The following is a 26,347-nucleotide window of genomic DNA, read 5'->3' as shown; positions in this document are numbered from 1 at the left end:
ACAGTGCAGGTGCAACAATTACTCGGCCCAGACAGGGACGACTTAATATGTGCCCATCTCTGGTACCAACATTTACACCCAAAAGGCAAATAGTAGCCCTGCCTTTCTCAAATGTGGTCAGGAAATATGATAGATTGGCTCAAAGGCTTCAGACCTGTTAATGCCTGGGCAAGAGTACATGAAAATGTGTATTATGTTCTGTCAAGTGACTCCAATAAAATTTTCAAGGTAAGTGAGATAAGTACTGGTTTTACCAGTGCTACATACACTCAACCAAGTGGGGATCTGAAAGCAGGTCCCTTGAGCACTAGTCCATCGCTCTATCTTATGCTCTGGGCATAGGCAGTCCTTAAAATAGACAGGGTGGAAATTTTACTTTTTTTAAAACCAGAATTCTCAGAATCCAGTAGCCAAACTGATGAAATTATGTGTCCCAAGTTCCAGCCATAGGCAGTGTGAGTTTTTCGGGCCAAAACCCAACCTTTTTGAATCAGGTCAGCAGCAAACAAATATGTAACCTGTAAAATGATCAAAGGATCAACATTACAACCCTATCAGCAAATTCCAGCTAGAAATTTGGTGTCTGTAGTTTTTTGGTCTTCACATAGCCAGCCCTACCTACCATTTGGAAAAGTTAGGCATCTACCTCAGGCAACAGATAAAAAGTGTCATTAAATTATATTTTCTTTCTCATTTACTTTCTTGGTATTGCATTTTAGACTGCCAGAGAAGGGGAAGGATGCTTATAAGATTTTCTGCCACATGCATCACAATACCACGGCTGCTTTAAGGGAGTATGTGCCTTGCTCTGAATAAGGGGAGGGGTGCCATTTTCCCTCATGCCTCAACAAAGCATTTTGGACCACATGTGCTATTAGTTCTCTTCTGTAGATCCTAGTATTCCACCATGGTATATTTATCACTGCTTGGAAAAGTATAAGTTCCCAAGTATTGGGAAGCAGAATGTAAGAAAATGTTTTAGTGAATAAGATAAGTGATCCACATTATCTTGCCTTTTCATATATCATTATCCTTGGGTGCTCACTGGAATTCAAATAAACATACTTTTTTGCCTCATAATTATGTTCATTTTTTCCTTCTATCAAACTTTAAATTCTGATTTAATATGCAAAGTTTGTTAATATGTGTGCTGCTTTTCTGCACTATTTTACTTTCTGTGACCTTTTTATGGGTGCTTAAGTTTTGTGCAGTACAATAAGCACAAAACTTATTCTGTAAAAAAATGAAGAAACACACTAAGCGCTAAATGAATTCAATATCCCTTAGCATCATTTTAATCTTTGTAGGTTTCTTAAAGGAATATATTTTTAAAAATTATAAGGATTAACAAATAAGGAAAAATGAATTTGCCTTTTTTTCCTTTTTTACTTGCCCACTAAAGAAAATCAGAAATCTTATTTTTGGACACATGGCCCAGTCCCTGTTAATCTAACTTGTTTTATAATGTAATAAGGATAAAATGATTGGAATGGAGAATCTACCCTAAACTCTTACAAAGGGATAAAATCATTAGTAACAGTAATGTAATATTAGTTGTGTTTGAATGACTGAAGCAATTAAATCAACAATAAAGATATATGTACAGCAAATAACAGTAATAGTAAATTTGATTAATCAAAATATTTGAGCCAAATACAGTAGTAAATTATCTCATTGTATTCTTTAAAATGGGTGTTAAACATCGGGTTTTATGTAAGCAAATGCAAGACAATAGTTGTAGAATTTATAGCCATGAATAATCTCATCTCTTTAGTTAGTGGCTTAATTCCAACATAGACTATGAATATCCAAATAAAGTGCTTGAGACATTCATTATGGTATCGCTTGAAAAAAGAAAGGGATGAACAAAGACTACTGTTGACACAAAGGCTCTGTAATGAATTCAGCCACAAAGTTGGATTGGTCTGAATCTCTTTGGACTGATTCAAGGTGCAGCTACACAGCAGGAAAAATGCAAATGAATCAGTTGTGAAGTTGTACCTGGGAAGTTGGGTTTCCCCAGGTTAATTTGCTTTGGGTGACCACATGGGAGTCAGCAGAGTCTCTTTTTTCAGCTTGTTAAATATTTGAATCCTTTCCTCCCCAGACCTGGGCCCTGGGTCTGCTTGTTTCTCTCTTCCCTTCCCATTCTGCTTCTTTCTTCTTTTGAAGGCTTGCTTTCCTAGTGCAAGACCAGTTGGTGACCAGATTGGGAGGGGGGAGCAAGGGATTGGCAAAGAGATAGGAGAACATTTTCACATCAGCCTTGTTTCCAGCTTCCAAATGCAGCTCTGCTCTGCTTTGGCAATCCAGATTTGCAAGAGGCACAGTTAGAGCAGAACTGCCTTAAAACTTTCTCCTCTCTTCTCCCCCCATTCAGTTGGCCAGCTGCCCCAATGCTAGATTAGCAAGACTTTAGAAAAAGAAAAGAAAAGAAAAGAAAGAGAAAGAAAGAAAGAAAGAAAGAAAGAAAGAAAAAGAAAGAAAGAAAGAAAGAAAGAAAGAAAGAAAGAAAGAAAGAAAGAAAGAAAGAAAGAAAGAAAGAAAGAAAGAAAGAAAGAAAGAAAGAACAAGAAGGGAAGAGAAAAGCAATCCCTGGCACTAGGTGTGTCTGCCTGTCTCACAGCTGCTGGAGCTGGCTGGAATGGCTTCAAATACAATGGCAACAAACCTCTCCATATCAGCTTAAGTGATCACACCACTTGAACGCATGTGAAGGCATTCAATTCTAAAAAAGCAGAAGCCCCAATGGCAAAGGAAGAGACTATGGGTTGCTGCTGGTAGGGACTCCGGGTGGATTCTCATTGACTTATATCATATAGTCAAAGGAAAACACTACGAATCAGAGTGTCCAAATCACAAAGCCTTTCCCACATTATTTTTTCAATGTAGCTACACCTTCAGTGATGCAGAAACTAAAAGCTGGACAGTACAGTCTTTTTCAAGGGTTATGCTAAAAGGATTTTGAGGATAGAAGTGCTCATGTAAGACCCACCCCTATGCCCTCTCTGCATCTGGGGGGGTCACTCTTTCCTCGTCCCCACTCATTTGGCAGTGCCAAGGATTGACTCAGATCTTCTGCATGCAAAACATGCACTCTATCACTGAACTACATTCTTTTCATTAGCTGTTATCCAAGCCTTGCCATTTACAATGTTTCATTTCTGAAAGGTAATTTTACAAGACATTTTAATAACACTGCCTCATACTTAACCCTAGCATTTTTACTTTTACTTTTTCTGTGCAAACATGGCATCATGCTGTGTTGGTTCACATTCTCCTTTAATTTTTCTGCCAAAATTGGAGATAAAGGTTGATTCAACAATGTGTATTTAAAACATGACTGACTTTAGATTAATATTATTATTATTATTGGGTCACTAAAACTGCCGAATTGACTAGGCCAGTGTGAATTATCTCAGAGCCTATGCCTTTTAAGGAAACTGGTTGCCACAAATTACAGGATAGCAAAAGCTTTTTTTAAAGTGACACTTTTATCATTCTGTAAAATGAGAATACTACTAGAAGCCAACATCTATCCTGAATTTAAGCAGACCAATTTAAAAATCATAACAACCAAGTAGAGCTTCTACTAAAATTGACTGGACCCTGGTTTTCCTGTAGTCCACACTATGTAGGAATTGTTATCTTGAAAGCATATGTGCAAATGATAAATTATAGGTAATGACCTGAAGATATACCTGTTTATCCGTATATTCCATATATTCCAAGAGATAACATTTCCTACACAAGGTAGGCTACAGGAATAGAAGAAAGTTATATGAAAGTAATACATATTTTTGTAGAAGCAGATCCTCAAATAAACTAAATGGTATATCTTAACAATAGTTGCCTAGTGTGAAATACAGCAAGAGACTTAACAAAATAATAATACATTTTAATGAAGAATCATAACATGCCTAAAATAAATCTGAAATTCAGTAGATTGGATCTAGGCCATGGCTGCATTTTTGTTGATTTAACTTAGACTAAGCCAGTAGGACTCATTAAGAAGGCATGTATGCAATCACAATTAGTGTGGATCCAGCCTCATATATGTAAAAAACAATGGGTCTTGTGCTCAGCTACAAAATACCTTTGTATTTGGCATCACCTTTCGTGGACAGTAGGGCACTTCTTACTTTGTTTAGATTAATAGGCACCAATGGCAAAAGTTATTTTTTTGGTTTACAACTCTCAGAGTAAGAGAGTCTGCTGGCCATGGTAGCTGAAGTGTTCTGGGAACTGCAGGCCAGAAAATTAACTTTTCCCATTTCTTCTGAAAGCTTGAACTAGATGATAGTTAGGACAATAGTGGCATGCAACTTCTTCTAACTTCTAATTCTGGTAAATATGTATCTGCCTTTATTAGAAATAGAATAAAAATCTGACACAGAAAACGTGTTTTTTTCCTGAAACAAGTCACACTGATTAACCTAAATAACTTAAAAAAATATTGCCTGCATTAATCAAATTCAGATTACAGTACAGTATTCTAGTCATCCAACTTTCCATGGCATACAAATTAGACAAAACATTTTTCTTCAGAAAACATTTTCTTTTTTGAACTTCTGCAGGCAGAACTCTTAGTATAAAGAATTTTTTTTTAAAAAGCCTGAGAAATGTGGGTCGTGTACATCTACGTTTTGCAAACCAATACTCCAAAAATTCAAAAGATGGAACTTGGGAAGATGAAGCTGGCCATTTTTGTTTTAGTTGCAGTCCATTGCCTTTGAAATGTGGAATAAAAATAAGTGGCATTGAATGTAGTTTGAAAGATGATTGTATGTAGTTTGAATGATGAATGTAGTTTGAATGATGATTGTTGTCACTACAACCCCACTACAACCCCACTTTTCCTACATTAATGGTCTCAACAAAGGTCCTGTAATTATTTTTGTAGTGGTGGAGGCTTCAACATGATTAAACAGGTCATTGTGGAAGTTGACTTCCTGCTGTAGGCTGGTACTTCCGATTACTCCCTTCAGTCAAGTGAATGCAAAGGTGGTTAAAGGTCTTTGAATAACAAACCCACCCACCTCCAGGTGACAATAAGAACAAAAGCTGTAGAGGTATGTTAATACAATGCCAGGAAACAGGTAATGTGCCCATAGACAATATATATAATAAGTAGGCATGACCTGAAAATGCTGATACTATTAAACATGTACTGCAAATTGGAATCTACAAGAATATGATCTAGCTGGGCCGGTCTGTCCTGCCCAAGTTTCAAGAACATTATAGTTTACTTTTCTTCAGTCACTTTCAGATAACCCCTGTGTACATTCATCCAGAAGAAAGTACACAAAGGACTGCAGACCAAACACAGCCCAATATTTATTACTATACAGTCCCTCTCGCAGTCCAACTTTTATTGAATTCCCTTTGGATCTCTCTCACTGGTGGTGCCAAGACTTATTCTAGTTAAAGACTGTTTCTGTATTAATCGATTATGTTATCTCTATGGCAACAAAATATTAATTTTAAACTTTAGAGAGACCAAGGGCATATGCAGGGCACAGTAATAATAATTACATGCTATCAAGTCAGTTCTGAGTTATGGCAAGCCTTTTCAGGGTTTTCTAGGAATGGAGCACTTGAAAATGGTTCACCATTCCCCTCTTTTTGGAGGGCTGAGGGACTGCATAGCTTTGTCCAGGGCTAGACATGTTGGCTCTTCCTTCCGGGAGGCACAGTATGGAATTAAACTCCCTACCTTTTACTTAGTAGCCAGATACTACCTCACTAAGCTATTTATGGTAGCTTATGAATATCATACGAATGTACAAATATTCTTCTGCATAGATGCTATATACAATATAACTGAAGCCATAACTGCCCCAAATCACTACAGTGTTGAGAGAAAACTAGCTCCAGAGCAAATACAGAATGCAAACAAAAATTACAGAAAATACAACATTTAATGGATACTTATTCCAGACTAATTCTGACACACAATGTTTTGCAGACCTATATTTTTCAATGAGGCTCCTTGACATAGAATACTGATGGCTGCTGGTCTTCATCTCATGTCTCTAGAAAGTAAACCAATTCCCCCTGAGCTACTGTGCATATTTCTGTGAGAAAGAGGAAGGGAAGGAGAATCCTTCTGTCCATGTGCCGTCCTCTCTTCCCTCAGACTCAGAAGGATTCCACAATGCTAGCCCCCCCCCCCCAAGTCAACATAGACACAGATAGGAGGGGCAGAACCTTCTGAGAGCCCATGGCTGCCCTAGAGTGCAGGAAAAGATCAACAGCTGAAGGAGAAACAGGGTGGATATAAAGGTCAGAGAAGAAAGAGCAGAGGAAAAGACTGAAAAGAGGGCAGCGGTAAAAGTAGTGGTAGAGTTTGGTCTAGGAGAGGGAAGACAGGAAATAGGAACTCCCTGAAGGGTGGGAGTGGGTGACGAAAGAAGACTCCTGGACAGGGAAATGAGTAAAACTCATGATGCCCCAGGAGGAAGCTGAAAGGCGGAGGAGACATTGTTCCCCTAAGAAACCTTCCTTTTGGTGGGAGAGAGAGAGAAGTGGGAAATGTGGAAGCAAGCAGGAGAACCGGCTGCTTGAGAAAGAGAGTTAGGGGAAAGGAGAGCGGAATGGAGCACTTCTCCAAGGGATGGACTTATTTCCCGGCATGAGCCTGGGGGACAATCCCAAGCCAAGGAACAGGAGGAAGTGCTATGTGAGAGGAGATGGGCACCATGTTGTTGTGGCTGCCAATGCACCATATCGCCCTCACTGAATCAGGTAGAGATGGAGGACAAGCCTCATGAACTGAGGAAATCAGAGTAAAGGACTCTGAGGTTTGTTGAACCATACCATCATCATTTGGAAGCCATAGATACAGGAACAACTCTATAAAAGAAATAGGACCCACCAACAAAATGACTTGCTTAGAACAACTGTATTCTAAGTTTTGTACAGACTGGTGGTTCTTCTTTGGGGTCTCTGTGAATGCACACTAATTTGAGTGAATTCACAGATGACCACTCGAAGAACCAGAGTTACAGGTAAGTAACCTCTCTTTTCACATTTTAGTCTTCTAAAATGTTGTTGTTGTTTGGTTGCTAAGTTGTGTCTGACTCTTTGTGACCCCATGGACCAGAGCACGCCAGGCCCTGAAGAGCCTCGTGGCACAGTGGTTAAACTGCTGTACTGCAGCCAAAACTGTGCTCACGACCTGGGGTTCAATCCCAGGTAGCGGCTCAAGGTTGACTCAGCCTTCTATCCTTCCGAGGTCAGTAAAATGAGTACCCAGCTCACTGGGGGGGGGGCAATGTGTAACCTGCATAATTAACTTGTAAACCGCCCAGAGAGTCCTTGAAATGCTATGGGGCGGTATATAAGCAGCACACTTTTGCCCTCCTGTCTTCCACTGCCTCCCGGAGCTGGGTCAAATTCATGCTGGTAGCTTCAATGACACTGTCCAACCATCTCGTCCACTGTCGTCCCTTTCTGTTCTTGCCTTCACACTTTCCCAACATCAGGGGTTTTCCAGGGAGTCTTCTCAGCAGATGGCCAAAGTACTGAGCACTCAGGGTTAATTTCCTTCAGAATAGATAGGTTTGATCTCTTTGCAGTCCAGGGGACTCTCAAGGAGGAGACTCTCAAGAGTCTCCTCCAGCACCACAATTCAAACGCATCAATTCTTTGGTGGTCAGCTTTCTTTATGGTCCAGCTCTCACTTCCATACATCACTACTGGAAAAACATAGCTTTGATTATGCAGACCTTTGTAGGCAAGGTGATGTCTCTGCTTTTAAAGATGCTGTCTAGTTTCTTCATCGTTTTCCTCCCAAGATTCAGGCGCCTTTTAATTTCGTGGCTGCTGTCAGCATCTGCAGTGATCATGGAGACCAAGAAAGTAAAATCTGTCACTGCCTCTATATCTTCCCCTTCTATTTCCCAGGAGGTGATGGGACCAGTGGCCATGATTTTAGTTTTGTTGATGTTGAGCTTCAGACCATTTTTTGTGCTCTCCTCTTTCACCCTCATTAAGAGCTTCTTTAATTCCTCCTCACTTTCTGCCATCAGAGTGGTATCATCAGCATATCTGAGGTTGTTGATATTTCTTCCGGCAATCTTAATTCTGGTTTGGGATTCCTCCAGTCTGGCCTTCTGCATGATGTATTCTGCATATAAGTTAAATAAGCAGGGAGACAATATACAACCTTGTTGTACTCTCTTTCCCAATTTTGATCCATCTTTGCACAAAAGGTTCCTTTAATATCTCCAGTTTTCTTGAACGGATCTCTGGTTTTTCCCTTTCTATTCTTTTCCTCTATATCTTTGCACTGTTCATTTAAGAAGGCCCTCTTGTCTCTCCTTGCTATTCTTTGGAAGTCTGCATTCCACTTTCTGTAACTTTCCCTATCTCCCTTGCATTTTGTTTCCCTTCTCTTCTCTGCTATTTGTAAGGCCTCATTGGACAGCCACTTTGCTTTCTTGCATTTCCTTTTCTTTGGGATGGTTTTGTTGCTGCCTCCTGTACAATGTTGTGAGCCTCCATTCATAGTTCTTCAGGCAGTCTGTCCACCAAATCTAGTTCCTTAAATTTATTGTTCACTTGCACTGTGTATTCATAAGGATTTGGTTTAGATTATACCTGACTAGCCCAGTGGTTTTTCCTACTTCCTTCAGTTTAAGCTTGAGTTTTGCTATAAGAAGCTGATGATCAGAGCCCCAATCAGCTCCAGGTCTTGCTTTTGCTGACTGTATAGAGCTTCTCCACCTTTGGCTGCAGAGAACATAATCAATCTGATTTCAGTATTGCCCATCTGGTGATGTCCATGTGTAGAGTCTTCATAGAATTGGTCAGTTTCAGCCTCTTCAGCTTCCGTGGTTGGTGCATAAACTTGAATTACTGTGATGTTGAAAGGTCTGCCTTGGATTTGTATTGAAATCATTCTATCATTTTTGAGATTGTATCCCAGTACAGATTTTCCCACTCTTTTGTTGACTATGAGGGCTACTCTGCAGCTGAGTATCCTTTCAGCTTTGGCCCAACCACTTCATTAGCTCCAGAGCTACTTGTACTTGTCCTCTGCTCTTCCTCAGTAGCATGTTGGACGCATTCCGACCTGAGGGGTTCATCTTCCAGTGTCATATATTTTAGCCTTTTGTTTCTGTTCATGGGGTTTTGTTGGCAAAGATACTGGAGTGGCTTGCTAATTCCTGCCCCAGGTGGATCGCATTTAGTCAGAACTCTCCATTATGACCTGTTCATCTTGGGTGTCCCTGCACGGCATAGCCCATAGCTTCTCTGAGTTACTAAAGCCCCTTTGCCATGACAAGGCAGCAATCCATGAAGGGGATGTTCTAAAATCGGGGTTCCCAAGCCTGGGTAACCGAAGTGTTTGTGAACTGCAACTTCCAGAAACCCTGGCCAGCACAGCTGGTGGCGAAGGCTTCTGGAAATTGCCATCCAAGAACACCTGGGTTAACCAAGGTTGGGAACCTTTACCTTCTAGGACTCTTAAATTGGCTATACTGTCAAGACCCTCTAGCAGTTGAAGAAGTTGAGATCCAGTGCTGTAGACCATTTTCATCTAGTTTTAAAATATGAAGCTATACATTTCTCTAGTTACTTTCAGGTTCACCTTGAGCAAATCCACCCAGAAGTAAGCAATAGCATATATGGTCCAGCAGATTGCAACTGACAGACTCCACTTGGAGGGCATGCTGTATGTTTCTCTTATAGGTCAACTGAAGGGCAGACCTACAGAGCAAATCTATACTTGTTTATATTTGTTTACAGCTGACAAAATTATTCTAAGTTGGTTGTAGTTGATATTATCCCAATAAAGGGTTAATCCCAGAATAAAACTAGACAGTAATTGACAACCATTTCAAAATTCATCTGGACATCTAAGTATGGGTATTTACTTTGTTCCAGGCAACTTCAAAACGTTAATTTTTACAAGTGTAATTTCTACTTACCGTAGCTTCTAGGTTCCATATTTCAAAAATAGGAAGTCCTAAATATATTGAAAATAGTCATACACTTGTTAGGGAAATTTTAGGCACAGATATGTGAAATCCAAAGGTCTTACAGCGATGTAAAACTGTAGGGACATGACTTAAAAGATGAGAACACTTAAGTTATAAGCACACACTTATAAGCACAAACTTATAATCAAGTTTCAAAATTGTAGAAGCCTACATTTTAAAATACAGAAGCTTATAGTCCAAAAGGGCAGAGAATACCTCTCTAGAATACCTCAACGTTCTTAATAATAATATTGTTTTTTAAAAAAAGCAATGTAAGGCATGGAAAAATGTTAAAACTTTTAAAGGTAAAAATACATCAAGTTAAAAAAGCATTATTTAGCTTCAAGCATGTTTAGATGCACAGAAAAACATTTTAAAACAGATCTCACCCAATTTAGCCAGGTTATAATTGTAAACCGAAGTAAAATCCATTGTTGATATTCAGTAGTTCTTAACTGAGGAAGTGGGTAACAAACACCTTTGAGAATCTGATGAAAGCTATATACATGATCCATAGAAAATGTAAACTCATTCTTGATCTTGTCTTCTCTCTCTCTCAGACATAGACAATTATGTCCAATTTTCAGAGCCTCTGAAACCAATTAGCTATTAGGAATTCTTCCAGTTAAATATTGTTTCTGTGTTTAGTGTAGTGCTACACGACAAGAGATTTTTGAAAACATACGTCAGCAGGGACTTCTGAGAGATTTTCCTAACCTGAGGGTCGGAGGACTCTTGCCAGAACCGGGTGCGCGAGAGGAGAAGCCGATCCAGTATATCACCAAGGAGTGGACGGTGATCGTGGCGCCTAGAGAACGAGAGCTACAACGGGTGTCCGAGATTGCGCACAATAGGTTCTACGATCGCCCAGACGAGAGAGGCTGGATCCGCCACATGTGTTGTGGACTGTTTGTGCCCTCCGGAGTACTCCTCCCCGGACACCCAACAGCCAAGAATGGCTTGGGAAACCTCCCCTATGAGTCCCTGGGACTATGAAAAGACATTTGGTTCTGTAAGTTGTGGCCTGTTGCCCGAGTTGAAGTTATTTGACCCAATAAGTAATGTACTGGAGGAAGATGGAGTTAATAAATGTGACAGTTCTAAGATTATAAAGACGGCTCCCTTGTTATTTCCCGCGGAAACAGAGGAGCTGCCTAGAGAAAATATAGAACCCAATCACACATATGCATAACTTTTAAATATTGTATACTGTTTCCTTCTGCCTACAAATTAAGCTCAAGGTCAGTCAAGCTATCTATGTTCCAAATCAAAAAGTATATGGAGTGCATACAAAATTTACAGAAAAAAATAACATATTTAATGGATTCTACTGACTTGAGGATGACTTTGAGACTGTGTTTTGTACACCTTTCTTTCCTAGTCGGACTACAACACTCAGAAGAGTAGCTGACAGAATACTCTGCCGCCCCCAGTGTTCCTCACTTCAACTACTGGTTCATTCATCTTCTGTTCAAGGAAGAGTGAGAAGACACCATCCTATCCTTTGCCTCCGTCAGCAGGCTGTCTTAGGCTGTTCCTGGCTATTGAAACATCTTGGCTGGGTGCTACACAAAGTCTGTGTGTTTTGGCAAGATCTATTCCATAACATTTGAACAGTGTTATAGAGTAGGATCCCTGTATCCACTGGATCAATATCTGCTGATTCACTTATCCACAGTCTGAAAATATTAAACATATTACCGTAACTGAAAACACCTATGGTGTTCAATATGTAATTATCAGAGTGGCCATTAGAGGGAACCAAATCATACTACAGGAACGCCTCCACCGTTTCACCTACAGTGGGGTCTCGACTTACGAACTTAATCTGTATTGGAAGGCAGTTTGTAGGTCGAAAAGTTTGTAGGTCGAATCTGCATTTCCCACAGGAATGCATTGAAAACCATTTAATCCATATCTGCTCTTTTCCATCCATAGAAACTAATGGGAAGCTGCTATTCTGCCTTCTACCACTAGAGGGGGATATTTTTTCTTTTCTTTTTTTCTTAGGTCAAGAAAAGTTCAGGAAAGGACAGAGGAGGCAGGGAACAGTTTGCAAAGCACTTTTGAAATCTTTTTTTTCAACGAAGCCAATTTTAAAGCATGTTTTAAAGCATGTTGTGCTGATTTTTTCAGCATAAAGACACACAGGCAGGAGTCTGGAACTCACACCTCAGCCTTTTTAGATTCTGAGCAAGCCTCTGGAAGCCTCTTCAGAGCCAGCCAATCAGCTGTTAAGCGAGGAGAGGAGGGGGCAGGAGCGGAGAAAAGCACAAAATGGCTGCCAGGCTCCCTTCTGGGTGTCGGCTTTTATCTGTTTGCTGCTCTTTTTCCTGCAGTTCGGGGGCTACCAAGGCCTGGTAAGTGACTTTCTTTTATTTATTATTAAGTTTCTGACCCCTTTTCCCCCTCCAGAAGCCTCTAAGGGGAGGGAGGGGGCACTTTTTTCCCTGTGTGTTACTCGAGGGAAGTCGAGTCTTTATTTCCCTATCGGGCGGGTTCGTAAGTTGAATTGTTCGCAAGTAGGGTCGTTCGTAAGTCAAGACCCCACTGTAGTCCTGGCAGCTTCCTTCCAGAGCAGTGTTGCAAAATTCACAGCTGGATTTACTGGCGAGGCGGCAGGAGGGGCACTAACGTAAGCCAAACTGCCTCCTGAGAGAGGTTTCCCACCTCCTGCCCTTCCTGCCTTCCAGTTAGCCCCTTCCTCAATACTCCTGGGCAAAGAAGGAAATGGATTCTTAATTGCTTTGAGGAAAACCCACAGAACTGTTGATATTAGGTGTTTGAGAGAGAGTGAGAGAAAGAGAGACAAAGACCGTCATCTTCAGTCTTGAGCACAGGAACAAGAGAAGATTTCAACTCAGCTCTTAGTCATAGAGGTCCCATCGAGATAAAAATTACAGGTGCACGAGAGTCCTGAGTCCAACAGACTGTTAGCTATAACTCTGCTTTTCAGTATCCATGTGGGGAAGGGGCTTGGAAACAATTATGGGTGGTCCTACTGTACTGATATGTGTTTGAGAAGTATTATAGGCATGTAAGGAACAGAACTAGGCCCCTGGATCTAGGTCTCCCTATTCAGAAAGGGAAGTACACACATTGACTCAAAATGATTCCGTACAGTGGTTGCTTGGTTAGAGTCTACTAATCACTTGTTTACATTATAACATTGTGTTGCTCAAACAATTAAAGAACATGAAGTGAGCCTTTAAATGTAATCGAAAATAGTTTATTCTTTAAATTAGAGAAATGATGCATAACAACTCTTCTGAGTAAGCATATAAAATGATTGGCCTTTTTTTGATCGCAAGTTTAAGAACCGTATTTTAATCATGAAGGTAAAATGGCATCCATCCAAATAAAGGTCAAAGGTACAGCTCTATTATGATCGGTTGTCTGCCCTGTTCAACAGAGACCTGTGGTTAGGGTAGGAGTACAAGGGAAGTATATAAAAGAAAAAAACACACACACAAAAGTAAATAAGAGCAATCCTTGAGAAAGCAGTGAACATCAAAATGTATTAGAAACATTGTTTTCAATAGGACAAACACTCACTTGAGATGTATGTGGCAAGATATTTTCTATAAACAACTTTATCAAAGTCAGAGACAGGCACACCATGGAAAAGAAGGTCATGCCAAATTTTGTGTCGTATTATTATTATTATCATTAAAATTAAAATGTTGGGTCAGGAAAGTGGTCAGACTGGTTTGCTGTGTTTTTTTTTTAAGTCACTCAAGCACTATGTCAAGGCAGTCGTTTTCCTTTGTTAAGTAGATCGTTGGAAGGTAGACCCAGTACTTCTGGATGGTGTTTCCTGAGATGTAATAACTAGGAATTTGGGTGCCTGTCAGAAAAATACATCTGGGGCTTGGACATGACAGTGATGGGGGGAAACTGCAGTCTTTTGTGTGGCAGCATTTCACAGAGATCCCAGAGACAGCTGGGGAAGCTGGGGGGACTCCAAATGTTGAACTACCGCTTTCATCATTGTTTATCCAGACCTATCCTGGCTTGTGTTGATAAGAGTTGCAGTTCAATACTCAGGTCATACATTCCCAAGTACTGTATTTATTCCAAGGGAAGAAACCTAGGAAGTAGCAGGGGAGGAGTAACCTGTTGACTGAAGTAACCCTGAAGTTACTGTGCCTCATTTTATCACCTCAGGTAAAATCCAAAGAATTGGGTGTATGCTACATTTACATGCAGTGATTTTATGGCGTCTGTTGTTTTAGTGCTCTGCTGTAAAAAAGCAGTGTCTCATAGTGTCTGATGTAGATTAGGAACCACATCGCGAGCAAAGTTACCTTTTGAACTACAATTCCCAGAATCTCCCGACCAGCGGGACCACGGACCATTCTGATTTGTGGTGGTGGTTGTGGAAAATAAAACCCTTAAACATTCCCAAAGTTGTGACTTCGAAGCCCGCTTGCTTCCAGTCTCCTCTGGGAAAATCCTCCTCATGAAGCCAACCCCTCCTCCCCCCCCCCCCCCCCCGGCGCGAGGTCCGGGGAGCGCGTGGGAGGCAAGTTAGCGCCTAGTGGGCGGGGCTCTCGGCCCCCTCTCGGCCGGCGCTGCCGGCTTCCCCGGCACCAGTTCCTCTTGGACTGGGAAAGAAAAAGGCGGGAAAGGGACGCCGAGCTAACGGGGCTGCTGGTGGTGGTGGTGGTGCGGCGTCCGCGGTGGCGTCGCCTTGCTCCCTCGTCAGTCTTCCTTCGGAGGAAGGTACGAGGCTCGGCCTTCGGTCCTCCTCCTTCTCGGGGGCAGTTCAGCATGGGCGGCCAGTGTTGCTGCTTATCCGCGGAAGAGAAGGCGAACCTGCGCATCAACTTGGAGATTGAGCGGAGGCTGCGGCTGGACAAGCGCGACTCCCGCAAGGAACTCAAGCTCTTGCTGCTGGGTGAGTGACCCCGGCGGTGCGAGCCCTCCAGGATAGGGAGGCCACCGGTGGTAGGCGAGCTTTTTCTCCGCTTCTGGTTTAGGGTTTGGGGGGGGGGGTAGGATCTGCCGGGCTTTGCCGCCGGAATGGGTTTTAGTTACGCAACCTCCCTTGCTTGACATCGCCTACTCTTGCAATTTGTATTTGGGCTTGGAACAGGTGAAGTTAACCACGAAGTGTCTCTGAGCATGTACACAAGCCCTTTTGTGTGTGGAATGAGCTGATCATACTGCCAGAAAGATTTTAATAATCTTACGGAGTTGGAAGGGACCCCAGATGTTGTTGGGCTACAAATGCCACCGGGGTGTGGTGGAACCGAAGTTACTTTTACAGACTCCTATCCACGTTACCAAATTATTTAGATTTGTTTTTTAAAATAATGATCAGATTATTATTATTATCATTATAATCTTCGAACCGCAGAGCCGGAAGGGACCCTGTGAATCATCAAACACGGCTCCTGTCAGGGAGAAACAGTGGGGAATTGAATTCCCAACCTCTGACTCTGCAGCCAGATGCCTAAACCCCTATTCTGAATTACTTGTGCAGGAAACTTCAGGACAAGCGAGATAATCTCTGTGTGGGTGCAGAAGCCGTTTGTAGGTTGTTTCCACACCTCACATCATAGAAGACCCAGATGGGCAACCTGATCTTGTCTGGGGGACAATTTTCAGCCCCTGGCATTGCCTACAAAATCCAAAACAAACACCATAAATGACTGGAGTTCCGCTCCTGTTTTTGACAAGTGGCTGTTCTGGGGCTGCTATTTAAAAGGTTCATCCCTGGCTGGATAGCTCAGTGGCTTAGGGATTTCGGAGTTTGATTTCCTAGTATGCCTCCTTGCAAAGTAGAGTCAGCCTGTGTAGCTGTGGGCAAGTTGCACAGCCCCAGGGTGCTCCCAGAACAAGGGAATAGTAAACCATTTCTGAGTATTTTCTACCTGGAAAAACTTGAAAAAAGGATTGCTGTAAGTCAGAATTAACTTGACTGCATATGATTATTATTTTATTATTGCCATTTCCCGGAGGTTTTCAAGATCAGCAAATAATGGTTTTTTTGTCTGAAAAAAAAAAGAGGTCCACAGAAGGTCTATTTGAGTAACCACAAGTAGCCCAAGGATCACATTTTTCCTTGTCTTTAGTGTAAGAGTATGTGGAGAGGATTCACTGATCTGATTGGGTGGTTTCGGTTCCCTTTAGAAAGTCAGAATTACACCTTCAGTTTCCTAGCTGAGGACTTTGTGCTCTTTTGCAGTGCATTTAAAAATTAATTTAGTGTTAAGAAAATCTAGGCTGTAATCCATAACCCTGCTTATTCTTCATTTAATTTTTTTTAAAAATATATGCATAGCATTTTGCAACCTTGCCCTTGTAATCTGAAAATTAGATCATCCATATTCACATTTAATGGGAGGAAGACTGAGGCCAAGGGTTGGATGCTGATACAAAGCCACTAAGAAGAGTTTCCAGCATTACATTTCCCCTAGCTGGTTTTGGTGCACATGCAGAAGAGGGCAGGAAGTTGTCTTCATAATGATCTGGGGGAAGGACAACAACTCATTCCCTGCACTTTAAGTAACTCTGTAATCTCTAAGGCTTGCCTTTAAAAGGCCAGTGTTGCCCTGGAATTAAAATGAACAAAATGTCTGTTTCAAAGAAATGTGGGCAAACTATGTGAGCAAAAGTGGTGTGGCCATATATATTCTAATCTTTTAATTTTTCTGGTGTGAACGGCAAGCCTTACAGTGGGGCTGCTAAGGCTGATTTTTATGTGGCCTTTGTAGAGTCAGAGGTAGAGGGGTGCTGCTCGTTCCTGACTTATTGGGGTAAAATGAGATGCCCTTTTCTGAATCATTTAGAAGAAGTTAAACATTGTGTCCTGAGCATATTATGTCAGGTCCAGATGCCTGGGTTAAAAACTCCGGTTATCCGTGAATGGTACTCACTGAGTAGCCTTGGGCCAGTCACTGTCTTACAATCAAACCAATCATATATTGTTGCAATGAGGACAAATAGGGTTGGAGAGAGGGAGAAGGAATCATATATTTCTTCCTACAAAGACAGAAGATGTAACTATGATTCCATCCATAGAAACAATGTTCTGGTTTGGGTTATACTGTAATTTTGTTGGGGTTTTAACTTTGTGTAAACTGCCCAGAATGATCTGGGTTGCCAGATGGATGGATGGATGGGTGGATGGACGGACGGATGGATTGATAGATAGGACAACTAAAAAGTTTTTTAAAAGGAGAGCTTTTAAGCACTTTTTGGCAGGCAAAGGGATGTGGTGGTGCTGCGGGCTAAACCACAGAAGCCTTTGTGTGCTGCAGGGCAGAAGACCAGCAGTCGTAAGATTGAATCCACGTGACGGAGTGAGCTCCCGTCGCTTTGTCCCAGCTCCTCGCCAACCTAGCAGTTCGAAAGCGTGCAAGTGCAAGTAGATAAATAGGTACCACCTTGGTGGGAAGGTAAACAGCATTCCGTATATAGCTGTGCTGGCCATGTGACAACGGAAACTGTCTTTGGACAAACGCTGGCTCTACGGCTTGGAAACGGGGATGAGCACCGCCCCCTAGAGTCGGACACGACTGACTAAATGTCAAGGGGAACCTTTACTGTCAGGCAAAGGAGGTATAAAGTTGGTGAAGGTCAGTAGTAAAAATGATGTGGACCACTAATGAACTACAGGATTATCCAATTAAGGCTTTCATTTGCAAAGAGGGGAGAGACTGTCCATGGATGCATCTTGTGGAATCTGCAAAACTCCATCTGACCTTGCTGACATTCTGGAGTTAAAGCTACTATATCTGGTCCAATTTTTGACTATTTACCTAAACACCCAATTGTATTTATATCTTTTACCTAGGAAAGAGTTATGGAGAACTCAAAAGCCAGCCTTATTTGCAACTTTTGAGTGATCCAGTGTGGATACCCACTACATACCTGGTGTGGTATAGTATGCAGAGGATTTGTGTTCAAATCCTTGTTTGGCCATGGAAATTCAGTTCGGGGTCAGGGTGGAACTGGTGAAACCACTCCTTATATACAGTACGTATCTCATTTACCTCAAAAGGCCTATTACGGTTGTTATACATTGTTTTGATTTGATGGCATATAACAAGTGATCCAGTAAAATTAACTGAAGTTCCAGTACTAAGAACTTTGTATCTTAGAAGAAAGTTGTGATAAAAGTGTAAATCATCACTGTTCCCATTGTCATCAACACCATCGTCAGTCCTGCGTCTGCACCAAGTCAAAGAATGAACGCTAGAAGCCTAAGAACTGTGAGATGTCCATGGCTTTGCCAAATCAGCATGAGAAACTTTTAGTGTCGAACTACTAATGCAAAACACATAGCTGGCTGCAATAATTAAAAAGAGAGAGAGTAGTAGCCGAGGGGAGTGGTAATCAGCACTGGAACTTCACAAGAGTGCAGGGTTGTTTTTAACCCCGCCCCCCCGCCCAGCTGTAGTCCCAGAGAAAGTTATCCCCATTCCCCAAATGACAGTTTCTGTCCTTGGCTCCAGAGGAGACTTCTGTCATAGGACTGATGAGCAGCTAAGCAGAAGCAAGGAAATGGTTCCTATCAGGACCACAGCTTGGAGTGAAAGTGTTAAAAAAAAATCCAGCTCACTCCCTAGTCCTGTGCCTAACACTCCCTTTGTGATGGATATGTAAAGGTTTTTTTTTTTAAAAAAATTGTGTTCAGTGTAATATGGAGCTCACGCTAAGGGCAGCAATCCAGACAGGTAAGAAATGGACTTCTGCAAAGTGGTCTGAAGAGGTGCAGTACCGTAGCTACTGACAGTTACTTCTTTGGGGCAGTAATTCTGCTGGTGGTTAACGCAATAGGCACTCTTAGTATCTCTTGCAGTCTTGTTGTTTTCTGAACCAATGAGATCATAGCCTCAAAGAGGGAGCAATGACAAAGAGAGCAAATGGGAAAAGTTCCTGGGAACCAAGAGCAGTCTAGGAAGGCTCAGTGGTGTGCTTGAGATTAATGGGAGTGTCGATGGGAACATAAAATCCTGTGGGAAACAGACTCAACCTCTGTCTCACCCTTCCAACATGGGAGATCGTAGTTTGTATTAGCCTCTCAGTTATACTATCTCATGTACTTCAGTAAGTGTTCAATAAAAAGTATATGAAATAATTCAACGGTGGCTCTTGTTGCATGGATGTACCAGTGCAAATATCACACTCTTTACTGAGAATCAACCTAGACAATATAGGTATCACACCATAAGAAGGGAGCTCTTTCAAGAGATAGGAGACATTTATTTATCCTAGCTTCACTCCACTGTTTTTGTTGTGTAATTCATCACCAGGGCCAAACATAGGAATTATTTGCGCATTGTTCAGACAGGGTGCTTTGAAGGAAATGTGTGACTAGTGGGAAAATACTGTCATAGCAGAGGAAAAAAATCATTTTCCTTTGAAATATTATTTGATCTACATCGAGTCCACTGAAGAGTAAAGGGGAGTGGCATTCACCACAGGGATACTATTGCCTTAATCATTTCCATCAGGCAGAAAATGAGGTTTTGCTATTAGCATGCAGAGTTGCAATTTGTGCCTGCAGAGAATCGGACAGTCCGTTCACATTAGGCACACTTGAGCAGATGTTTGCAATGACCATACAAATTGCCCTTTCCAGAGTCAAATGTGTGGGGGCTCTGCAGCTTTAAAAGCTCATAAGGGATTCTTTGAGAGGATACTTAGTGACTTTCCCTTTCTGGAGAGAGCGCCTTTTCTTCCATATAAGCACCTGTCCCTGGACGTTTTCTGTGAACTATAGGGGTCTTTGATTTACTTTAAGCTTAGCAAGAGAGCTGTTTTTGTCCAAAAATGGAAAATACATATTCTAATGAATTCCATTCATTTCCACACACAGCTACAGTGGGAATTTTTAAAATGTAGATAGTCTTGCACTAGTTCCTAAGGGGAATCCAAAGATGCGGGCTGTCGATACACACACATGTGTATAAAGGAAAGCCCTACATAGTAAAATACCCAACAAAAGTCAATGCAGTAGATAAAATGGTTTTTGGTTGGAGAAATCTGAGACTGTGTAAGGAAGGACAGATAGACAGGTTCCCACTCAGGATGTGACCACTGACCTTGAGGAGCTTTTGTGAAGCTAATGGGGCCTAAGGGACTGTTTTCCAGACTGGTCTATGGTGCTATATTTTATGTAACAAACTGGATACCACCCCAGCTACTGTAAGGACTGCAGCTATACCCAGAGTGGACAGCAAGTCAGGGGAGGAGTGCAGGTGAAGTATTTTTCAAAAATACTTGGCTTTTTCATCTGTTAGAATTCAAGACTGTGGGGAGTGTTTAGGGAATTTTATGTGTGTGCATGTGTCTGGTCTCTGGGTGTCTGTGAATTTCGTTGTATGTGTATATACTTACAATGACAATAAATTATTATTATTATTATTATTATTATTATTATTATTATTATTATTATTATTATTATTATTATTATTATTATTATTATTATTATTATTATTATTTTATTATTATTATTATTATTATTATTATTATTATTATTATTATTATTATTATTTTATTCAGTTGTTTCCTCCTATAATTTAGTTGCAGAAAGTATTCAATCAATGCAAATGACAAAAGAGTACATTTTTGTGCGGTAGTCATCAATGTCTATACATTCTATCGTGGGGTTTTTTTTGGGGGGGGGAGCAGGACACTTTTTAATTACATATTAGCCAGAATGCTTTTGTGCAGTGGTGTAACTTGCAGTTGCAAACTGCTGCTAATTACGGAGCCCCACATGGATTCCTCACTGCTAACCAGTGGGAAAGCTTGATCTCCAAATGCGGATTCATTAACTATCAGCAATTTGGCTATGAGTTAAGCCATTTCCCTTTCTAAATGGCAAAACTATACAACTTAATCCCAAGCCGGAATTAAGATTGCTGGAAGAAATATCAACAACCTCCGATATGCAGATGACACCACTCTGATGGCAGAAAGTGAGGAGGAATTAAAGAACCTTGTAATGAGGGTGAAAGAAGAGAGTGCAAAATATGGTCTGAAACTCAACATCAAAAAAACTAAGATCATGGCCACTGGTCCCATCACCTCCTGGGAAATAGAAGGAGAAGATATGGAGGCAGTGACAGATTGTATTTTCCTGGGCTCCATGATCACTGCAGATGGAGACAGCAGCCACGAAATTAAAAGACACCTGCTTCTTGGGAGGAAAGCAATGACAAATCTTGACAGCATGTTAAAAAGCAGAGACATCACCTTGCCAACAAAAGTCCGAATAGTCAAAGCTATGGTTTTTCCTGTCGTGATGTATGGAAGTGAGAGCTGGACCATAAAGAAAGCAGACCGCCCACGAATTGATGCCTTTGAATTGTGGTGCTGGAGGAGACTCTTGAGAATCCCCTGGACTGCAAGGAGAACAAACCTATCAATTCTAAAGGAAATCAACCCTGAGTGCTCAGTGGAAGGACAGATCCTGAAGCTGAGACTCCAGTACTTTGGCCATCTAATGAGAAGAAAAGACTCCCTGGAAAAGACCCTGATGTTGGGAAAGTGTGATGGCAAGAGGAGAAGGGGACGACCAAGGATGAGATGGCTGGACAGTGTCTGCGAAGCAACCAGCATGAATTTGACACAACTCCGGGAGGCAGTAGAAGATAGGCGGGCCTGGCGTGCTGTGGTCCATGGGGTCACGAAGAGTCGGACACGACTAAATGACTAAACGAATACAACAGGATTTTGGATATTTAGGCTTCAACATATAGTATCCAAAGTGCTTCTTGTGTAAGAAACAACAAAAACAAAAGTGCATTGAGCAGGGCGGATTTGATTTAAATTAATTTAATTAAATAAAAAAATAGATTCTTCTACATGGCCTCTGTGAATCCACACATCTGGGTATAAACTACGCTTGCGCTGGATCCTCAGAATATTCTAGAGCTGAAATGAAAGAAACATAGTAGTACGTTGCCCCTAATGCGCATGCTCCGCCCACCTACAGCCTCAGTTCCATTTTTGCTGCCATTGCGTTTGGAACCTCCTCGCTAGAGCTCTCTTTCTTTCTTGATTAAAATTGGCTAGACTTAGGATTGTTTTTACTTTGGCTTATTCTCTACTGCTATCTGTACGTTGCTCCGGTTTTTGGTGTTTTGGATTGACCCTTGAACTGTTTCACCTTGGCTTGCCTCTGTTCCCAATCGGACCGTTTAACAGCTTCCCGCCCTTTTTTCTATACGGACTGTTTTCTACCCTACTCAACTCGGACTGGTTATTGTTTTCCTTTTGGATTGATGATTTGGACTTGTTTACTCTGTAAGTGTTTTACTCCCCTCATACCTTTTGGGGTTCATCGGTTTATGGCCTTGTAAGGACTATTCAAGAGGTGTATTTCCTGTAAATATAAAATTCCCTTCACCGATGGGCACGAGCATTGCTTATACAGTATTGTCTCAGGGAGGAACATCAACCCCACACCTGCCCTCATTGTAAGAATCTTTCAAAGCCAGGTTTGAAATCTCAAGAGCAGAGGCTTAAAGCTTTTCTCTGGAGTAAGTCTCTTTCGCCCCCTAAGATATCTGCAGAACAAAACCCTTCTATGACACCCACTGCCCGTACTGACTCGGGCACCCCATCCTTGCCTTATCTTCAAGCTCCCCTCTGTCGAAATCTTCCAAAAAGGCTGCAGACAACCTGAAAAAGAAAAACGCTGTTGAAAAGTCTAACAAAATCAAGAAAGACAAAGCCCCAAAAGACAAGCCTCGGGAAATTCCTCTGATCTCGACTTCTGTACCATCTCCTATACTGGAGGAAATGTCTGGAGATTTACCTGATCATGACTATGCTTCTGAGGGGAGCTTTCCACTCGACACTGAGCAAGACAGGCTTTGGCTTTGATACCAAGCCTGCCCAAGTCTCTGGATCCCATTCAAGTTGATACCATATCAAACCACGAGTCTGGCCATTCAAATCCTGTCTTCACCAGGTGGGCAATCATTGTAAGCTGATTGAATTCGGAGGACTCTCTACATCATGCCTGCCCTGGGAAAAAGACCGTGAAGAAAAAGCACATTTCTCCCCCTTGACGTTGAACATCACACCGAGAGGTTCTCGTTCTGCCTAGGAGCTCTTGACACTGAGCCTACTCTGAGGATGATCATCCCATTTACATCGAGGTAGAAAGGAAATCTAAACACCGTCGAGGTCGTGACGACTCTGACACCGAACACGTATATGAACTCAAAGACTTTAACAGACGTAAGAAGGTGAGGTATGTTTATGCCTCATCCTCTTCTTTGTCACTGTCACCACCAAGGCATCTACATCAACCCACTTATGAAGTCAAAGTTTCGCTGCCCCTAAAGCTGCCAACTCTTCCCCTTCTCTTAATGGTGCCCCTCTTTCAGTCCTCCTTTACACAGATGATGCAGTCCTGCTCTCCCTTTCCAAAGCCGGCCTGCGTCTCCTTTTAGCCAAATTTCAAGAGTACTGTTCCGTTAATGATCTTTGTATAAATTCCTCCAAAACAAAAATAGTTGTTTTTTCTAAATCTAGTCCTTTGTCCTTTTGGTCAGTCGGTACACACTCCTACCAGCAAGTGCCAACATTTAAATACCTTGGGCTCACTTTTCACCACAAACTAAACTGGACTCCACATAAAAAACTGGTTATTTCCACATCAACTACCCAACTCAATGCAATTTCAAAATTTCATTATCTTTCGGGCAACCAATTTATCCCAGCAGCCATGCATATTTTTCAGTGTAAGCTCCTATCCCACCTTTTTTATGGGGTGCCCATCTGCATAGAGGCCGTAAACCATGACATTGATTCCATTGCTGCTGCTTTTTTCAGAAAGATCTTAGGTGTTCCCAATATGATCCGCCTCTCCACCATGGTACTCGAATTGGGAACCCACCTTCCGTCTACCCTTGCCTGGGTTACCACCTTCAAATACTGACTCCGCATCCATCTCCACTCTAACTCTAACTCTCTCCTTTTTGATCTTCTTAGTGATTCTTACACATCGAAATGGTTCCAACTGATCGATTCTAAACTTCTCTCTTTAGGACTGAATCTAGAATCCCTTTTCGATCTTGGATTACAACAGGCCCATTCCTTGATCAAACACAAACTTTGGCAGCTCGAGTATGAGACACTTTCAGCCGATTTGAACCCCACCTGCTCTCCCCTTTTTTTCAATCTTCCTCCTTCCCTAGGACGTCCTTCCAACTACTTCTCTTTACTGACTAATCCTGACCAGAGAAGAGCATTCATGCTAGCTCGTCTGAATATCTTCCCATCAGCGGTCCATGTAGGCCATTTCTCCAAGATTCCCCGTGCAAATAGGCTCTGTTTCTTCTGTCATACTTTACCAGATTCCCTGGATCATATTTTATTTCACTGCCCGGCTCATTCTTCTTTGAGAAAGCTCTGTCTTGAACCGTGGCTTTCTTTTTTCCCCAACTCCCTAGTTTTTTTCCTGAGCGATTCTTGTCCTTTGATTACATCTGCCGTTGCTGGATATCTATTGGAAATTTCTATTTTAACCCATAATCTATGATATTCCCCGCTGCTTCGAGAGTATTTTTCACCTTACTTTTCCCTTTGATTATTGTTTGTTTGTACCTATGTTTTCCTGTTGTCTGTTCATATGCCAATAAAGGTATCGAAATCGAAATCGAATCGCTGCCCAAAGTCTCTCAACATCGAGCTTCTGATCGACACCACGCTACAGACACACTTTCAATGTCTAGAAAACCTGCAGTTGTTGAGAAAGCTACGGTTCAAGCATCTCGACACCGTACCATTCCATCTCAAAGTCAATATTCTCTAAAGGACCCAGGGACTTCAAAGAAGCACCGTTTATCTTCCTCACCATCTATCTCCCCCATAAGCGAATCCTCAGGGTCCTCTAACTCTGACCAGGATGAGGAACCTTTGTTGGATGCTTGCAAAGAAGCCCCCCCCCCCAACATCAATACGCCTCACTCGGATGTGGGAGACTTGCGCCCACCCTCCCCATCTCAGGACTTTACATCCTATTCACAAATGATCAGTCACATGGCCAAGTCACTTCAGCTTGATGTGGAGCAGCCAGCACCTCCCACAAAAGATCTCGTATTCGGTGATATTGATCAAGGCAAATCTCACCCTCTCAACCTGGCATTTATCCCAGTCATCATGGAAATCATTAAGGTCACTTCAAGTCTGCCCCTCAATGCTATGCAGATCTCTAGAAGGATGGAGGGACATTACAGAGCGCACGGCAGTGACACCGTGTTCCTGTCTAAACATCCGGCTCCCAATTCGATTATCGTCCAGACAAACATATCCAAAACTGGGACTAAAGCCAAGGTGATGCCTACAAACCGTGAAGGCAGAAAACTTGATGTACTGGGACGACAAATGTACTCCTTTGCATCCTTTCTATTGAGGGTGTCAAATTACCAGGCCACGCTAGGAGCCTATCAAAGACAACTTTGGGCCAAAGTTTTACCCACCCTGGAGATGGCTCTTGAGTGCTCACTGGAAGAACAGATCCTGAAGCAGAGGCTCCAGTACTTTGGCCATCTCATGAGAAGAGAAGACTCCCTGGAAAAGACCCTGATGTTGGGAAAGTGTGAAGGCAAGAGGTGAAGGGGACAACAGAGGACAGTGTCATTGAAGCTACCAACATGAATTTGACCCAATTCTGGGAGGCAGTGGAAGACAGGAGGGCCTGCTGTGCTCTGGTCCATGGGTTCACAAGGAGTCGGACACAACGACTAAACAACAAATAACAATTGTTTTCAGATAAATGTGCAAAAATGGACCCAATCCAAAAATGGGGTGGAGCAGCACCAGAACGGATCCTTTGTATCTCATTTGGCATTTAAAGAGTTTGAAAGGTAGTGAATTGAACTGAGGAAAAGAAAAATTGAAACTAGTTCAGTGGACTATGCTTTGGACACCAAAGGAGAAGGTGAGTGACTGCATACTTTTCTGTAAAGCCAAGATATCCTCTGGGCACTCCAAGCACTGAGGTGCTGGGTGTATGTGCTCAGACTAAGGCCACTGTGTGATGTGTAGCTTTTCTCTGGCCATTTTGTAGAGCAGAGAGAAAGACTTACGTTGCTGTTGCAATAGCTCCCCCCTCCCCCATGTTCTGGGATAGTCTTTTCCCTCCATTTCCTCACTTTGCTCTCTCACTCAGCTTAGTTTGCTAAACTTTAAAGAAATATAATTATACTATTAAAACTGAGTGTATGCATGATTGTGGAAGAATGATTGCTGTATGGGTTTAGAAGAGTGGGTAAGTCACAGAATTGGGAAGCTTATAGGCTAGCCTCTTAATCATATCCATTTCCCCTTTTTTCCCCATTCAAGGAAAACTGCATTTTAAACTGAGATTTGGAAATGCACAG

General features: G+C 41.9%; 1 protein-coding gene and 1 long non-coding RNA gene across 3 annotated transcripts in view; one reads left to right on the top strand and one right to left on the bottom strand.

Moving 5' to 3' along the window:
• Positions 1-12,898: 12,898 nt before the first annotated feature.
• On the bottom strand, positions 12,899-14,375 carry LOC144586610 (uncharacterized). The gene is made up of 2 exons (XR_013541533.1): positions 14,297-14,375; positions 12,899-13,405 (listed from the first exon to the last, which is right to left on the bottom strand). It is a non-coding gene; the product is annotated as an uncharacterized LOC144586610 (long non-coding RNA).
• Positions 14,376-14,581: 206 nt separating this feature from the next.
• Positions 14,582-26,347, top strand: part of LOC110076000 (guanine nucleotide-binding protein subunit alpha-14) — a 93,503-nt gene continuing 81,737 nt past the window's right edge. The window contains exon 1 of one of the 2 annotated variants that reach the window (XM_020787776.3): positions 14,582-14,889. In XM_020787776.3, coding sequence (XP_020643435.3) covers positions 14,763-14,889 — 127 coding nt within the window. In that variant the 5' untranslated portion in view covers positions 14,582-14,762. The remainder of the gene's footprint in view (positions 14,890-26,347) is intronic. The other variant, XM_072992235.2, reaches the window with a different exon arrangement.

Source organism: Pogona vitticeps, chromosome 2, assembly GCF_051106095.1.
Source record: "Pogona vitticeps strain Pit_001003342236 chromosome 2, PviZW2.1, whole genome shotgun sequence".
Classification (NCBI taxonomy): domain Eukaryota; kingdom Metazoa; phylum Chordata; class Lepidosauria; order Squamata; family Agamidae; genus Pogona; species Pogona vitticeps.
This window is presented reverse-complemented; position numbering and strand designations above follow the sequence as displayed.